The sequence below is a fragment of the Coregonus clupeaformis genome, chromosome 31, assembly GCF_020615455.1.
Source record: "Coregonus clupeaformis isolate EN_2021a chromosome 31, ASM2061545v1, whole genome shotgun sequence".
Classification (NCBI taxonomy): Eukaryota; Metazoa; Chordata; class Actinopteri; order Salmoniformes; family Salmonidae; genus Coregonus; species Coregonus clupeaformis.
Window position 1 is genome coordinate 43,335,129 of NC_059222.1, and position 18,716 is coordinate 43,353,844.

Consider the following 18,716-nt stretch of genomic DNA (forward strand, 5'->3'; position numbering starts at 1 on the left):
CCTGGACTAGCTGGCGAGTAGCTATTAGCAACAGTAGCAACTAAATACAATATCCTTTTAGCCAGCTACATTTGTTCGCAGCGACGCCGCTTTTTCAAACAAAGTCATCACCGCAGCCATTGCTAGCTAGCCAACGCTACCAGCTAGCAGTACTATAGCAACTAACTACAATATAATTTTAGCCAGCTACATTCGTTTGCAGCGACGCCCGCTTTTTCAAACAAAGTCAACACAGCAGCCATTGCTAGCTAGCCAACACTACCAGCTAGCTGTACTGTAGCAGCTAAATACAATATATTTGTGCTAGCTAGCCAACGTTTAATTATTGCTGCGTTATGAAAGGAACTAGACAAGGACACTAATTATCTGTTTAGTGTGTTAACACACTATTGGTAGTTTGTTGTAACCAAGTATTGGTGCTAAACTGTGTGTTATTGGATGCTAGCATGCTAGTTAGCTATGGCCTCATAGTTAGCTAGCTGAATAAAGTAAGTTGAGTCTATTCCTTGAAACATTGAACCGCTGTAATTTACAACAATTCTAATTTCTAAAGTGGAAGTTGGGAGAGTTTTATTCGGGTGGTTCAGTGAAACAATTATAGTTTCTGAGGTGGAAGCTGGGAGAGTTATATTTGGGAGTTTTGGTGAGGGAGGCCCTGCTCTCTCCTTTCCCAGATGTTTAGTTCATTTCATTCCGATCTCCTCTGCATTATTGTAGCCATCTGCTACAGCCTGTCAACTATGCCTCTGCCTATCCCTGTTCTCTCCTCTCCGCACAGGCTACACAAACGCCTCACACCGCGTGGCTGCTGCCTCTCTAACCTGGTGGTCCCTGCACGCACCACACACCTGGAGTTCCAGGTCTCAGGCAGCCTCTGAAACTGCCGTTCTGTTGCCAACAAGGCTGCCTTCATCCCAGCCTATGCTACCCTCCAGTCCCTCGACTTCCTGGCGCTGACGGAAACATGGATTACCACTGAAAACACTGCTACTCCTACTGCTCTCTCCTCGTCTGACCATGTGTTCTCGCATACCCCGAGAGCATCTGGTCAGAGGGGTGGTGGCACAGGAATCCTCATCTCTCCCAAGTGGACATTCTCAATTTTTCCCCTAACCCATCTGTCTATCTCCTCATTTGAATTCCATGCTGTCACAGTCACTAGCCCATTTAAGCTTAATATCCTTGTCATCTATCGCCCTCCAGGTTCCCTTGGAGAGTTCATCAATGAGCTTGACGCCTTGATAAGTTCCTTTCCTGAGGATGGCTCACCCCTCACAGTTTTGGGGGATTTCAACCTCCCTACGTCTACATTTGACTCATTTCTCTCTGCCTCCTTCTTTCCACTCCTCTCCTCTTTTGACCTCACCCTCTCACCGTCCCCCTACTCACAAGGCAGGCAATACGCTTGACCTCATCTTTACTAGATGCTGCTCTTCTACTAATCTCACTGCAACTTCCCTCCATGTCTCCGACCACTACTTTGTATCCTTTTCTCTCTCGCTCTCCTCCTACACTACTCACTCTGCCCCTACACAGATGGTAATGCGCCGCCGCAACCTTCGCTCTCTCTCTCCCACTACTCTCTCCTCTTCCATCCTATCATCTCTTCCCGCTGAGCGGAAATGGAAGAAAACTAGACTCCCTGCGGACCTGGCATCTTTTCACTCCCTCCTCTCTACATTTTCTTCATCTGTTTCTGCTGCTAAGGCCACTTTCTACCACTCTAAATTCCAAGCATCTGCCTCTAACCCTAGGAAGCTCTTTGCCACATTCTCCTCCCTGCTGAATCCTCCTCCCCCCCCTCCTCCTCCCTCTCTGTGGATGACTTCGTCAACCACTTTGAAAAGAAGGTTGACGACATCCGATCCTCGTTTGTTAAGTCTAATGACACTGCTGGTCCTGCTCACACTGCCCTACCCTATGCTTTGACTTCTTTCTCCCCTCTCTCTCCAGATAAAATATTGCGACTTGTGACTGCAGGCCGCCCAACAACCTGCCCGCTTGACCCCATCCCCTCCTCTCTTCTCCAGACCATCTCCGGTGACCTTCTCCCCTACCTCACCTCGCTGATCAACTCATCCTTGACCGCTGGCTATGTCCCTTCCATCTTCAAGAGAGCGAGAGTTGCACCCCTTCTCAAAAAACAACACTCGATCCCTCTGATGTCAACAACTACAGACCAGTATCCCTTCTTTCTTTTCTTTCCAAAACTATTGAGCGTGCCGTCTTTAGCCAACTCTCTTGCTATCTCTCTCAGAATGACCTTCTTGATCCTAACCAGTCAGGTTTCAGGACTGGTCATTCAACTGACTGCTCTTCTCTGTGTCACGGAGGCTCTCCGCACTGCTAAAGCTAACTCTCTCTCCTCTGCTCTTGTCCTTCTAGACCTGTCTGCTGCCTTTGATACTGTGAACCATCAGATCCTCCTCTCCACCCTCTCTGAGCTGGGCATCTCCGGCGCGGCTCACTCTTGGATTGCGTCCTACCTGACCGGTCGCTCCTACCAAGTGGCGTGGCGAGAAGCTGTCTCCGCACCACGTGCTCTCACCACTGGTGTCCCCCAGGGCTCAGTTCTAGGCCCTCTCCTATTCTCGCTATACACCAAGTCACTTGGCTCTGTCATATCCTCACATGGCCTCTCCTATCATTGCTACGCTGACGATACACAACTAATCTTCTCCTTTCCCCCTTCTGATAACCAGGTGGCGAATCGCATCTCTGCATGTCTGGCAGACATATCAGTATGGATGACGGATCACCACCTCAAGCTGAACCTTGGCAAGACGGAGCTGCTCTTCCTCCCGGGGAAGGACTGCCCGTTCCATGATCTCGCCATCACGGTTGACAACTCCGTTGTGTCCTCCTCCCAGAGTGCGAAGAGCCTTGGCGTGACCCTGGACAATACCCTGTCATTCTCCGCTAACATCAAGGCGGTGACCCGATCCTGCAGGTTCATGCTCTACAACATTCGGAGAGTACGACCCTGCCTTACAGGAAGCGGCACAGGTCCTAATCCAGGCACTTGTCATCTCCCGTCTGGATTACTGCAACTCGCTGTTGGCTGGGCTCCCTGCCTGTGCCATTAAACCTCTACAACTCATCCAGAATGCCGCAGCCCGTCTGGTGTTCAACCTTCCCAAGTTCTCTCACGTCACCCCGCTCCTCCGCACACTCCACTGGCTTCCAGTTGAAGCTCGCATCTGTTACAAGACCATGTTGCTTGCCTATGGAGCTGTGAGGGGAACGGCACCTCCGTCCCTTCAGGCTCTGATCAGTCCCTACACCCAAACGAGGGCATTGCGTTCATCCACCTCTGGCCTGCTGGCTCCCCTTCCTCTGCGGAAGCATAGTTCCCGCTCAGCCCAGTCAAAACTGTTCGCTGCTCTGGCACCCCAATGGTGGAACAAGCTCCCTCACGACGCCAGGACAGCGGAGTCACTCACCACCTTCCGGAGACATTTGAAACCCCACCTCTTTAAGGAATACCTGGGATAGGATAAAGTAATCCTTCTACCCCCCACCAATGTGTAAGTCGCTCTGGATAAGAGCGTCTGCTAAATGACGTAAATGTAAATGTAAATGTTGACACTGGTTATTAACAACAACGCTGGGGCTCTTTTAAACCAATTAATGTTAATCGAACACTTACACTAGAAATGTTACACTGAAAAATCAACACTAGATACATTTGCTGTGTAAGGAGTGATGTGAGTCGAGGGGGCATGAGTTGATGGTTTGAACCAGAGATTAAAATACCTCTTTTACAGGGTTGGGGTCAATTCCAATTCAGTCAATTCAGGAAGTAAACTGAAATAGAAATGGAATTTCAGGTTACTTCATGAATCGACTGAATTGAAATGGAATTGGAATTTCAGTATACTTCCTGAATTGACTGAATAGAAATGGAATTCAGTCAATTCAGGAAGTAAACTGAAATTCCAATGTTCCTCAATGCTTTCCCTTTACTTCCTGACCCGAATTGACTGAACTTGAATTGAAATGGACCACAACCCTGACCTCTTATAGTTTTGTGTGTCGTTAGGTATGCAGCCAAAGATAAAAGAGGACACTCCAGGCTCATCACATCATCCACGTCCTGAACGCAGCGGATGGGAAGTTTAATGTGAACACGGGGACCAGCTACTACAGGGACACTACAATCACCATGGACTGGAGGCATTCCACATGGCCTCCTCTGACCTCAACGCCGCCTTCTGCTCTGCAGACCGCCCTGAGCTCGCCCAACGGTACGCGATCAATCAATCAATCAAATCCGTTTACATCATCAGCTGTCGCAGTGTTTTACAGTTACCTGACCTAAGAAGCTTTTTACTGAAACAGAAGGCTTTACATTTACTCTATATGCTATGTATCATTTTGTCTAACATTACCATTGAAATTACATTGTGAATTAATTATATTCGTCTGTCAGTTCTAACTCCCGTTCCATTCCATTAGCAGATAAAACGCAAATCATAAAGCTGCCGAAACATAATAATCAAGCTAATATCGTACCCCACAGTAACCTCCTCATAAACCGGGGACACTGGGCAGGAAAATTGGTTTTAACATGGATTGCCCTGGTAATTTGTAAGCAACACTTTCATTGGACACGGAAATTACACCATTATGTTTGTGGCCTTGTGCTGTAACAGAGCTGCTACTTCCTGTCCCCGTTATGCAGAGTGATCCAATATCTGACCTGCCAGTAATTAGATGACGGCTGTCTCCCAAATGGCACCCTGTCGCCCATTCCAATTCCACCATGGGACCCTAGTAAATAGCAGTGCACCGTGTAGGGAATAGGTTGATATTTGGGACGCGCTCGATGCCTCCCCTGCCCTCTTCCTTCACGTGCCGGCTGGCTGATCGGACTAGTGCTCCACAGTGCGTAGCGAGGCCTTGAGTAATCCCTGGCAGAAACACAGCCTGGAAGACAGTTCAATTACCCGCTCCTATGGGCCCTAAGCCCCAACGTAAGATAAGAGAAACCACGGATTACCGTGTGTAGAAACATTTGTTGCAACATTGTTGAAAGAAAACTTTTGGGGAGGAAAGCTATTTAAAAAGTACTCAATTTTGCTGAAATTAAGCCTACAGGTCTGTAATGCAGAGTTTGACACAAATGACACAATATGAACTGAACACCAAGTAGTCCATGAGGTGTTCTTCTACTACGTAAATGGGACACTTTAAATGAGACCCCTGTTGCCAGGGATTTGGGTGAGCTGACACCACTTAGGTAGGGAATGAAATTATTTTTACCTACGTAAGTAAGTATTACACATGTAATGGAATTACCTTTGTACCCGTCTTCTTCTTCTTCTTCTGAATATAACTGAATGAGAGCTGACTACTAAGTGTGCCTACCTTTCTTAGCTCGCCCCAGCCCTGGCAGGTAAGGTGTTGGTCCACTGTGCAATGGGTCTGAGTCGTCCCTCCAGTCTGGTCCTGGCCTACCCGATGATCGATGAGAACCTGTCCCTGGTGGATCCCATTAAGGCTGCCAACAGAAACATCTGTTCCGATGCTGGATTCCTGGAGCGGCGCCGAGACCTGGACAGCCAAGTCCACTACCTGGCTAGATGACAATGAGGGCATCTATAGGCACTTTTGATTTACTGTAGACTGGTGCACTAGTAGGAGTCAACTGTATACTCATAGTGTAGACTGGTGCACTAGTAGGAGTCAACTGTATACTCATAGTATAGACTGGTACACTAGTAGGAGACAACTGTATACTCATAGTATAGACTGGTGCACTAGTAGGAGTCAACTGTATACTCATAGTGTAGACTGGTGCACTAGTAGGAGTCAACTGTATACTCATTCTGTACACCAGGGCTGCCCAACCCTCTTCCTGGAGATCTACTATCCTGTAGGTTTTCAGTCCAACCCTAATTTAGCATATCTGATTCAGCTCGTTAAGGTCTTGTTGAGCAGCTAATAAGTAGAATCAGGTGTGTTAAATTAGGGTTGGACTGAAAACCCACAGGACGGTAGATCTCTAGGAAGAGGGTTGGGCAGCACTGCTCTCGATGGTTGAGCTGTTTTATTCTTTAGTATAAAGATATTTGTCAGAAATAAAATCAACACATTCAGATTTTATCATTCAAAGACTTGTGTGAGATAACTGTTGCTTCACAATGAGAAGAAACACGTCTACATTCAGAGACAACGCATAAACCCATGGTAAAGTAAGTACTGAACACTCGTTCGTTACCAGCAATGCCCTTCTTACTACAACAACCAGCATTACAAATGACAGATTGCGAAGAGCACCAAATGCTAACGATGACAGTATGAAGAACAAGTCCTCTAATTAGCTTCAATTAGCAGAATCACATCTGGAGGGGTAGTTATGTTCTCTCCACCACCTGCTGTTAATGTGCTACAACAGCAGGTCCCTGGCCTCCACCACTGCTCTGCCATCAGAGAGAAACACAGCCCAGAACCACCCACCCTGCCTGGGCCAAAGGATTCTCAGCTTCTCCCCAACACTGGATGTCTACGCCAACTGTACCCAGTGGTGGACTGGGACCAGAAATCGTCCCTGGCATTTCTAACACACTGCCCCCTTTTTTCCTCCTTGAGGCCGCAACACCCGACTACTTTTCCCCAGAGGCTCCCATCATTAGCCAAATAATTATAATTTTTGCAACGAACAACCCAAGTTAGACAGGGCCACTGGGCTAAAATGGAACAGCCCATCTGGCATTTGACCGAAACGCAAGATGGCCAGTCCGCGCCCGACTGTACCATCTGGACACGTCCTTAGCTCTGGAAAGGACAGGGGAAATGAATAATGACTCCTGGTATAAATGTGAAAGACGATTGCTGTTCGTTATCACAACACGTCTGGTCTCTCCTACAAAAGAGCCCTAACATCTTATATTCTTGTGGTTCTATGTTTGCTTGATAGAAATATATCAATACAGACCAATGGATAACAACAGACAGAACAACATGTAGGTGACATTGATGTGTCTTGCATGCATACGTTTATCCAGAAATAACATTACACTTATTTCAGTCACTTTATCTCCCTGAATAATGTGTCTAAACTGTTAAAAATCTACACGGAAGCTGTTAAAACGTAAATATCTCACAGTTAGAGGGATGATTTACCGTGACAGAAATATGCCAACTGTGGTTCAAAGCGTGTATACAGATGATTCGGGTCAAACTGTGAAGAAACGGAGCCATCTTAAGAGATGCTCTCCAGAGCATCGTACCGTAGAGAGAGAGAAACGCTCGCTGTCATAATAAAAATAATTGGATATCACAGGTCTAATGATTTCACTGTCAGAATGAATGATGTGAAGACAGAAGAGGGAATTGATGGTGTAAAACTGAAATCTGACATGTTATAATGCTTCATTCAGCTCCTTTCAACACTGCAATCATCATCCTTAAATCAGTTCTGTGGCTCGCATTGAGGAGCCTTTAAAAAGATCAGTAAACGTAACATGCATATCATCATATACAGTTGAAGTCGGAAGTTTACATACACTTAGGTTGGAGTCATTAAAACTCGTTTTTCAACCACTCCACACATTTCTTGTTAACAAACTATAGTTATGGCAAGTCGGTTAGGACATTTACTTTGTGCATGATACAAGTAATTTTTCCAACAATTGTTTACAGGACAGATTATTTCACTTATAATTCACTGTATCACAATTCCAGTGGGTCAGAAGTTTACATACACTAAGTTGACTGTGCCTTTAAACAGCTTGGAAAATTCCAGAAAATGTCATGGCTTTAGAAGCTTCTGATAGGCGAATTGACATCATTTGAGTCAATTGGAGGTGTACCTGTGGATGTATTTCAAGGCCTACCTTCAAACTCAGTGCCTCTGTGCTTGACATCATGGGAAAATCTAATGAAATCAGCCAAGACCTCAGAAAAAAAATGGTAGACCTCCACAAGTCTGGTTCATCCTTGGGAGCAATTACGAAACGCCTTAAGGTACCACGTTCATCTGTACAAACAATAGTACGCAAGTATAAACACCATGGGACCACGCAGCCGTCATACCGCTCAGGAAGGAGACGCGTTTTGTCTCCTAGAGATGAACGTACTTTGGTGCGAAAAGTGCAAATCAATCCCACCAGAACAACAGCAAAGGACCTTGTGAAGATGCTGGAGGAAACAGGTACAAAAGTATCTATATCCACAGTAAAACGAGTCCTATATCAACATAACCTGAAATGCCGCTCAGCAAGGAAGAAGCCACTGCTCCAAAACCACCATAAAAATGCCAGACTATGGTTTGCAACTGCACATGGGGACAAAGATCATACTTTTTGGAGAAATGTCCTCTGGTCTGATGAAACAAAAATAGAACTGCTTGGCCATAATGACCATCGTTATGTTTGGAGGAAAAAGGGGTGGGCTTGCAAGCCGAAGAACACCATCCCAACCGTGAAGCACGGGGGTGGCAGCATCATGCTGAGGTGGTGCTTTGCTGCAGGAGGGACTGGTGCACTTCTCAAAATAGATGGCATCATGAGGAAGGAAATGTATGTGGATATATTGAAGCAACATCTCAAGACATCAGTCAGGAAGTTAAAGCTTGGTAACAAATGGGTCTTCCAAATGGACAATGACCCCAAGCATACTTCCAAAGTTGTGCCAAAATGGCTTAAGGACAACAAAGTCAAGGTATTGGTGGCCATCACAAAGCCCTGACCTCAATCCTATAGAAAATGTGTGGGCAGAACTGAAAAAGCGTGTGCGAACAAGGAGGCCTACAAACCTGACTCAGTTACACCAGCTCTGTCAGGAGGAATGGGCCAAAATTCACCCAACTTATTGTGGGTAGCTTGTGGAAGGCTACCCGAAACGTTTGACCCAAGTTAAACAATTTAAGGCAATGCTACCAAATACTAATTGAGTGTATGTAAACTTCTGATCCACTGGGAATGTGATGAAAGAAATAAAAGCTGAAATAAATCACTTTCTACTATTATTCTGACATTTCACATTCTTAAAATAAAGTGATGATCCTAACTGACGTAAGACAGGGAATTTTTACTAGGATTAAATGTCAGGAATTGTGAAAAACTGAGTTTAAATGTATTTGGCTAAGGTGTATGTAAACTTCCGACTTCAACTGTAACTGAGAACTCAAGCCTTGTACCATTTTATACAGAAAATCCTCCTTTCCCTATCTTAACACATTTCAAAGATTTTATCCTAGAAACACCCACCAAAGTTCCATATTTGTTTGACTATATAACCTGTGAGATATAGGCCTACTGCTTCTTATAGAATGATGCACAGAGTCCCACGGCCCTTGCTTTAAGACTGTGATATGTAAACTGACAGAATTCCAACAGACCCTGTTCACTTGAGTGCGATATGTCTTTAGGGTGGATGAGCATAGCACAGCTTCCTTCTGCCAGCAGCAGAGATTAACGTTACCAGCTCTGTTCAGGATGGCACCATATTCCCTTATATAGTGCACTACTTTTGACCAGGAATAGGGTGCCATTTGGGACAAACCCTATGACTGAGGAGGTTTTTCCCTACAGGCAAGTTACTCAGCCACTAAGGTCAGGGAGCTTTTCTGCCTGCCACATACTAGTCCTAAAAATATCCTCTCCATTTGATGCCTGTCCTGTCACTGGCCAGTTATACAATCTGTGCCCCTGACCGACTCCACTCCAGTCAGGCTCCCAGAATTAAAACTTCAAGCACATTTTTCTATTTGTTTCCTAGAACTGTTTGACAACATGTTAAACAGGACACACACACACACAGGACAGGCTACACTGTGCCATTATAGGTCCTACGTTAGAACACTTCAGTTGAATCTCTTGGTAAGTTGTTCTTTGTCCAGAATTCTAATCCTAACATTTGCCAATGCATGTTAGGATTTAAATAATGCCTAAAATGCACATCAACAAAAATGTGCCCTAGTTACCGGTCTAACTACATTGCCTATTTGGCAGGTTGGAGGGAAATTGCGGCAAATCAAAAAATATATATATATATTTTTCCCCTCAAGGGAATGGATCCTGTGTGAAAGCAAGAAGCTATTGTGAGAAACATGGCGTCTCAACAGCTCCAAGAGGTGAGTGACTGTGAAGAAGTTTATTCCTAAGACACCTGGAGGCTATGAGCTGGAGAAAAGCCTTAAAGGAAAACGCCACCCCAAAACTATCTTCTGGTATTGGTTTCATTAGTCCATTGTTGACATAGTCCCAAAATGTTTTGCTTGTCAGAAATCAAGTTTTCAAGCTCAGTAACTTTCAAAATACAGAAATCATCCCGTATGATGCATTTTGTATGTCACCCATGGACTAATGAAACCAATACCAAAAGATAGTTTTTGGGGAGGAGTTTTCCTTTAACCGTGACTGTGTGGCGCACACACTGGCATCAAGCAAGTCTGGCCCAATGTCTGGATTGGAGACAAGTACGTGTTCTGTAACAGATCAAATTCAACATTTGGAACCCTTGCAACGAAGAATCACATATGTGCGTTTTGAAAATTCTGTATTGTCAAATATTAATTTTTTGGAATGCGTCTACAACATCAAGGGTGTCATTATTGAAATATGTCATCACACTTTATTTTTCAATTATACTCGTTTTTGATTTCATCCATCTTTTCCATACTTTCATTTATTAAGTCCATCAACATTTTATAATGGTTCATCGTCTGTAGGATTAATTTATAAAAGCCGCGTTATTTACCTAGCTTGAGTGCCAGTCTGTCTGTGCTGTCATGTCAACTCCTTGTCACTCATTGTAAATGCCAAATGTTAGGTTTGACAATTCCACAAGGAGTTAACAAGAGAGAAGAAACAGACTGGTACCCAGTTTATTATTTACCTTCTGTTCCTGGTAAACATGTGTACAGTATTATATCTGGGTATTACTGTAATACATAAGTTACTTAGATGTATTAGTTAGTATACCTTTTTTGTCTCCTACCTGAAGTACATATCACTGTAAATATTTAGCCTGGTCCCCAATCTGGGTTTGTGCTCTTGTCAATTCCAAAACATTTGTCAATTTGACAATGAGTGACAAGGAGTTGGCATGACAGCACCAATAGACTGGCTCTCAGGTTAGTAAATCCTAACTTTGACAGAGCCAAAGACAAATCATATCTGAAGAAGCTGGGCATGACAATGTGGAAACAGGAGCGCTCTACTGCAGTGACATGGTCTCCTATGGGGTCGTTGACGGAGGATACTCCAACCTTTTGACAGTACTTCTCTGCAGCACAGTTCATCAACCAAACCCTCAGCTTACCTTTGAGTAAGTTAGTTTTAGACATTGCATTAGAACTTATTTTATTATAACTTTTAATTGCTTATAAAGGCTTTATAAATTATTATTATAAATACTTATGAATTGTAATGTTTATAAACGCTTCCAAATGTTTATTACTGGTTTATAAATGAAACATATGTATGAATACTTGTAGGTTATGAATGCTTATTCATTAAAGTGATTATACAGTGGTAGCTTACCATGCATCCTAATAACCACCTTTAATCTTGTTTTTTCCTTCTCCATGTATTATAAAGAGTATTCTTATTATTCTGTATTTCCTGATAAGCTCCTGGTCCACCGTGTGACGGGGAGAAGCAGGTCAGCCACCCTGTTCCTGGTCCACCGTGTGACGGGGAGAAGCAGGTCAGCCACCCTGTTCCTGGTCCACCGTGTGACGGGGAGAAGCAGGTCAGCCACCCTGTTCCTGGTCCACCGTGTGACGGGGAGAAGCAGGTCAGCCACCCTGTTCCTGGTCCACCGGGTGACGGGGAGAAGCAGGTCAGCCACCCTGTTCCTGGTCCACCGTGTGACGGGGAGAAGCAGGTCAGCCACCCTGTTCCTGGTCCACCGTGTGACGGGGAGAAGCAGGTCAGCCACCCTGTTCCTGGTCCACCGTGTGACGGGGAGAAGCAGGTCAGCCACCCTGTTCCTGGTCCACCGTGTGACGGGGAGAAGCAGGTCAGCCACCCTGTTCCTGGTCCACCGGGTGACGGGGAGAAGCAGGTCAGCCACCCTGTTCCTGGTCCACCGTGTGATGGGGAGAAGCAGGTCAGCCACCCTGTTCCTGGTCCACCGTGTGACGGGGAGAAGCAGGTCAGCCACCCTGTTCCTGGTCCACCGTGTGACGGGGAGAAGCAGGTCAGCCACCCTGTTCCTGGTCCACCGTGTGACGGGGGAGAAGCAGGTCAGCCACCCTGTTCCTGGTCCACCGGGTGACGGGGAGAAGCAGGTCAGCCACCCTGTTCCTGGTCCACCGTGTGACGGGGAGAAGCAGGTCAGCCACCCTGTTCCTGGTCCACCGTGTGACGGGGAGAAGCAGGTCAGCCACCCTGTTCCTGGTCCACCGTGTGACAGGGAGAAGCAGGTCAGCCACCCTGTTCCTGGTCCACCGTGTGACGGGGAGAAGCAGGTCAGCCACCCTGTTCCTGGTCCACCGTGTGATGGGGAGAAGCAGGTCAGCCACCCTGTTCCTGGTCCACCGTGTGATGGGGAGAAGCAGGTCAGCCACCCTGTTCCTGGTCCACCGTGTGACAGGGAGAAGCAGGTCAGCCACCCTGTTCCTGGTCCACCGTGTGACGGGGAGAAGCAGGTCAGCCACCCTGTTCCTGGTCCACCGTGTGACGGGGAGAAGCAGGTCAGCCACCCTGTTCCTGGTCCACCGTGTGACGGGGAGAAGCAGGTCAGCCACCCTGTTCCTGGCCAACCCGGTGATCTGTAAGAACATGACGGTGGTGGATGCCATTAAACCACGTGAAGCAACACAGCATCCCCGACTGCGGCTTCCCGAAACAGCTGGACACCTACCTCTCAGAACAGAGGATCAGAGGAACATGAGGTAGAAGAAAATAAAGGAAAAATAGGAGGATGAAAAGAAAGATAAATGTGATCGATGCACCCCGAGAAAAGGAAACGCATTTAAATTTGGATCATTTGGTTCCACAAGAAATTAGAAAATAAACAAACAGTCTTACAAGTAGGTTTCCTAGTACTTCAAAAATACTGCCAGTCAGTCTGTAGAGTACTGTTCTAGAGTAGTGTGTAGTACTATTGTAGAGTAGAGTACTTATCTATATATATATATATATATTAGCAGAGTACTATTGTAGAGTAGAGCAGGGATTCCATAACTTTTGGCCCCCATTCGAGCATTGGGGAACATCCCGCATGCGCACGCCTCGTCGACTGTTCATGACCCCCTGCCGACTCCTGGGGCGTCGCCCACAGTTTGGGAACCAGTGGAGTAGAGTACCGTTGTAGAATCAAGTACTCCAATTGTACTCTAAAATGTAAGATTTAAACTAAATGCTGAAGTTTTATTGGAGATAAAGAGGACATTGCCTTGGACTTCTGTCGTTGTACTTTTTTTTTTAAACTTCAAAACTCCCAATTAATCTGAAGTTCGGTCAGTCGGAAGTCAAAGGAGCAGAATCGTGTGCATGGTCAATCATCATTTATTTTATGCTAAAATGTACAGCATTTATAAGTGACTGACAAAGGAGAAAAGTCATAAATACAAGAGCGTAATTCTGTCCAATTGTTTGTGCACACAGCCAGGTCTCCGCCTGTAACTGTCCCTGCCAGCCGTTCTGTACAGGTACAAAGGCTACAAAAGAGCAATATTAACAAAAACACAAGTACAAGTTGCTTTTTACATGCAATCTGTTAGCTTAGATTGGTCTATTCACATCCTCTCTTCTCCTACACTTTGTAAAATATAAATCCAACATTTTATCAAGATAGAAAACAAATCTACAGATGGAATGAAAATGTAACTTTTTAAAGAAATTGTAAAATATCAACTTTGGACTAAATTTATATTTCTTTATTATTAATAATAATCATGATCTTATTTATTTTGTTGTTTTTTCCCCCCCAACATTTTTCGACATTGGTACACCTCTTTGAAAGGTTTAAAAATCAGAGTGAGGGTAACAATACGCTTATTTATCTTGACAGAAGTCTTCTGCATTATAAAACAGAAAGCTGCCTCAAGGAAATCTGTTACAAAAGACTTCAGAACTATACATAAACGGCAATAAAACCTCTCAAACATACAGAAGAACAGGATTAAAGAAGTTGACACTTTTTTACATTATTATTAGAATTAACAAAATATAGTTTATTCTTTCTCCCCCCCTTTGTAAGCGAGGGAACCTAATAAAGGCCAAAATGTCTTTAAGATGTCTTTGCTATTAAGCACAACACTTGTACAGTACTACTCAATGCACTGTTACTAATGGAGACCAGAGACTGAAGCATGCTAATTGTCACTTTACAAAATAAGTACAATAATTTAAATATACAAAAGGCATGAGTATAGTACGAACTAATTGTCAGCACTGTTAGACAGGTACACTGAACAGGTTGCAGGAATATCCAATAGTTTAAGTCTGTTTGTAGCAGGCACATTTGATGGCTTCGTTTGAGGCTGCTACACAACTGCACTCACTCCCTCCCGCCCTCTCTCTCTCCCGGTGATGAAATCTCTCCCGTCTCCCCCGTCTCCCCACCTCCGCCTGCCCTAAGGAGTGATCAGGGAAACTAATACTAATTAAATAAATGTTCATCTTTATGAAGTAAGGCTTCCCATCTGTTAGGAACAAAAATACTTTGACATAGATAGATAGTAGCTTTTTGTAGAAAGTTTGCTTGTTGATCAAACTTTATGCATTCTTTCCAAGTGCTGGTTTTTAAGTAGCTATAAACAAAATAACAACAAACAAACAAACAAACAAAAACATTATCAACAACCAAAAAGGCCAAATGTGTGCATCAGGGACTAATTGTAATAATAATTAATAATGCACATTTGTGTGATTTAAACATCCAGTCAGATTGATTCAGTCTGACGGTAGATACCGTTTCGTTAACTGTTAGTTAACGGTTAGGTTAGTAACCGTGGGTTACCGTCTGATGAAAGGCCCTTTGAGTGTCTGCTTGGACAGGGGTCCGGTGTTGGTCATGTATCCATGGTGACCACCTGAAGAGTACATCATATTGCCGTGGGGCGGAGCCTGCATGGGTTGCTGGGTGTATGGCTGTGTTCCCATCATGCCAATCTGCATAGAGGCGTACTGGGCCCCGGGTGACTGGTTCATGTAGGCCGCAGCCATCTGATGACCGTTGCCGTGGTAACCACCGTTGGCCGCCATCATGGCGGCGCTCTGGGTGGTGACGCGGTAGCCGTTCATGGCGTGGTTGATGGCGGCGGCGGCGGAGGGCATGTTCACAGCGCGGTTGTAGGGGGCCGGCATGATGTTGACCGTGCCCAAGTTCATGCCCCTGGGCACGGCTGCCAGCGTCCGGGACGAGGGGGCCTGCATGGTGACTGTCTGGGGGGCCCCGTGGGCATGGCTGTACATCTGCTGCTGGTGGGGGGAGTGACCAGGGGCTGCTGACTTGGAGCGCATGGAGATGTGTGTGGGGTCCTTGGGGCCCCCGGGGGCCATTTGAGCCTGTAGAGTCCTCTGGGAGGGGGTGATGTTGGGGATGCCCATGTCATTGCGCTGCAGCATCATCTGAGGGGAGCTAAGGGGGTGGGAGGAAGGCGGAGGGGGGGTCATGGTGGCCTGCACCTGGACCTGGGAGCCCCCAGGGTGAGGAGAGACCCCGTGGGGGTGGGGGTGGCCTCCGGGGTGGGGGGACTGGGACACCAGGCCAGAGTGTTGAGAGTGAGATGACAGGGAGGCACTGTTTGTATAGGATGTGATGGGGTGGGAGTGGGGGGTGGGAGGCTGAGTGGGGGTGAGAGGCTGAGTGGGGGTGAGAGGCTGAGTGGGGGTGAGAGGCTGAGTGGGGGTGAGAGGCTGAGTGGGGGTAGGAGGCTGAGTGGGGTGAGAGGCTGAGTGGGGGGTGAGAGGCTGAGTGGGGGTGAGAGGCTGAGTGGGGGTGAGAGGCTGAGTGGGGGTGAGAGGCTGAGTGGGAGTGGTTGAAAGGCAGAGAGTGAGGGTGGTCCATAAGGGTGTTGGTCAGCTGCTGCAGTTTGGCCAGGCTGAAGGTGGCCGAGGGCTGGGAGTAATGACCGCTGCTATAGCCCTCCTGGTTCATCCTCTCGTAGAAGCTGCTCAGGTTGGCGTTGCCTGAATCTGGGCTGTCGGCTAGCTGCATGGGTACTGTGAAGTTGGTGGGCATGACACACTGTGGCATGGTCTGCTGCTGACAGCGGCTGTGCTGGCTGGTGCCGTGTTGACTGTGAAGGGTGTGTTGACTGTGCTGGCTGAGCTGATTATGACGTACACTATGTAGCTGGCTGTGTGCAGGGTGCGGGTGTGTGTACGGGCTGTGTTGCGTTAGCTGGCTGTGTGCAGGGTGCGGGTGTGTGTACGGGCTGTGTTGCGTCAGCTGGCTGTGTGCAGGGTGCGGGTGTGTGTACGGGCTGTGTTGCGTTAGCTGGCTGTGTTGACCGTGTGGAGTGATAGTGTGCCTAGTATGGCCGTGGGGATTGTGTGTGATTGTATGGCTGTGACTGTGTTGACTGTGACTGTGTTGACTGTGACTGTGTTGACTGTTACTCGGTGGTCTCTCTACCACCACACAGCCCTGTGGTGACTTGACGTTGCAGTGCTGCGGGGAGCTCAGGCTATTCTGTTGAATCATGCCACAGCTGCCAGGGTTGACGCCCGCCATTTGCTGGCTGACGGCACAGCTGCTCTGTGCCAGGCCGCTGGGGGGGAGGGGGCCGTAGGAGCAGCTGTTCTGAGAGGGACCCCCGGCCCCGCCGCAGATGCTGCCCCCCAGCGTGGAGTCGTAGGAGCTGGGGTTCTCGTAGTTCTCTGTGGTGCTCTCGATGGAGCCCAGGTCACTGAAGCCACTGTCCACAACCTGCTGGGACGAGTGGTCCGACACTGATGGCACGTCCATCATGGGGCTGGTTGCCATGTTGTGGAGGGAGGAGGGGACAGAGATGGAGGCGTGGTCAGGACTGATCTGGGTGTAGCCTCCTCCACTGCTGCTACCTCCGCTACTCTCCAGGATGGACACAGCCGGGCTGCTGACTGAGCGCACCGACTGGCTGGGGTGGGAGTGGGCCGAGGACAGGGGGCTGCTGTGGTCCGACTGGGGGCAGCCTTCGTCCAGCGAAGTTAGGGTGTGAGGGGGACTCTGTGGGGCCACGTGGTGGGTGTAAGTCTGCAGGCTCCGGCACGCCTCCTGGGTCTCTCTCTCCATATAGTCCTGGTGGAACACCGAGCTGGCGCTATCCCTCAGTGTCTCTGGGTCGTGCTCCGTCTCCTGGGTGAGGCTCTGTACGGCCTGTGCCGTCTCCTGGTCCACGTCAGACTCAGGGTAAACCGGAGGATCAATCTCTTCTCCGTCTCTTAGCACGACAGCAGGACTCAGCACTCCAAGCCTCTCTCTAGCCCTCTCTGTCTGCGGTGGCTGGTGAGGAGCCTCCTGACTGCTGCTCTCTGACTCAGAGTCAATGGGGTGGTCAGAGTCTACTGCTACTGCTGAGGTTGTTGGTGCCCGTTCCTGGATACGGTCACTTCTCTCTTCTGCAGTGTTGGCAGGCTGCTCCTCCTCATGTCTATAGGCCACAACTACAGACTCCTCCTCCTGACGTTGTTCAGAATCCTCACGGTTTGGATGTAAAAAAGCCGGGGTGGTGTAGGCCTCAGTTTTACGAGGCTCTTTACAAGGCCCTGGCTCCAGCTGCTGCATGTCTCTGTGTTTCTCAGCCTCTGCTGTCGACTCAACGTGACTCTCGTCTTCACCGTCTGCATCCAGGTGTGTGGCCTCCTCCTCCTCCTCGGCTGATCGTTCAGTGCTGTTGTCCAGCTCTTTGGATGGAGACAGAGACGGGGATGAAGAGGCCCCGTGCTCCCTGTCCTGTGGGTCATCCTCTGGTGGCTCTGGCGTCTCCTGGCTGCTGTCACGACTGGGGGATCCAACGGGGGAGCTGGCTCTAGAGGTCACGGGGGAGACGGCTCTAGAGGTCGCGGGGGAGACGGCTCTCGAGGTCGCGGGGGAGACGGCTCTCGAGGTCGCGGGGGAGACGGCTCTCGAGGTCGCGGGGGAGACGGCTCTAGAGGTCACGGGGGAGACGGCTCTCGAGGTCGCGGGGGAGACGGCTCTCGAGGTCGCGGGGGAGACGGCTCTCGAGGTCACGGGGGAGACGGCTCTAGAGGTCACGGGGGAGACGGCTCTAGAGGTCACGGGGGAGACGGCTCTAGAGGTCACGGGGGAGACGGCTCTAGAGGTCACGGGGGAGATGGCTCTAGAGGTCACAGGGGAGGCTACCAGAGAGCAGGCCATGGGAGAAGCCACTGGAGACACCCCAGGGGAGCGCTCTTCCTCTATTGGACTGTGGGGCTCTGAGAGCTTCGAGGCTAGCTCCTTGTCTATCTCCCGACTGGCCAAGCCTCTGCTGGGCTCTGACCCTGCCTCCATAATGGGAGAGGCCTGGTCCAGCTCCTCCTTGGGCTCCTCGGCCTGGATGTGCTGCTCCTCGGCCTCCAGCGGCGTCTCCGGGGGTGTGTACAGGTTCAGCTTGAAGCCCATCTTCCTCTCCTTCTTCAGCCGCCATTTTGGAGGCCCCCGTTTCACTCCTTTGGGCCAGCCCTTCTTGCGCTTTACTGCTCGAGGTCTGCCCGGTTTCTTCACTAGCACACCGGCCCCTACAATGTAGAAAGAGAAAAGGTCATTAGTGATTTGAGAATATTGGTGTCGAATGATGTTCACATTTTAAAATGTATACTGTCAGT

The 18,716-nt window shown here is 48.1% G+C and overlaps 1 protein-coding gene across 1 annotated transcript in view; it reads right to left on the minus strand.

The window, feature by feature from the left end:
• Positions 1 to 13,450: 13,450 nt before the first annotated feature.
• The window catches only part of LOC121547878 (histone acetyltransferase KAT6B-like), a 95,882-nt gene continuing 90,616 nt past the window's right edge, over positions 13,451 to 18,716 (minus strand). The window contains exons 17-18 of the mRNA XM_045209902.1: positions 15,939 to 18,629; positions 13,451 to 15,739 (exon numbers count right to left, since the gene is read on the minus strand). Of these exons, the coding sequence (XP_045065837.1) occupies positions 14,919 to 15,739; positions 15,939 to 18,629 (3,512 nt within the window). The 3' untranslated portion in view covers positions 13,451 to 14,918. The remainder of the gene's footprint in view (positions 15,740 to 15,938; positions 18,630 to 18,716) is intronic.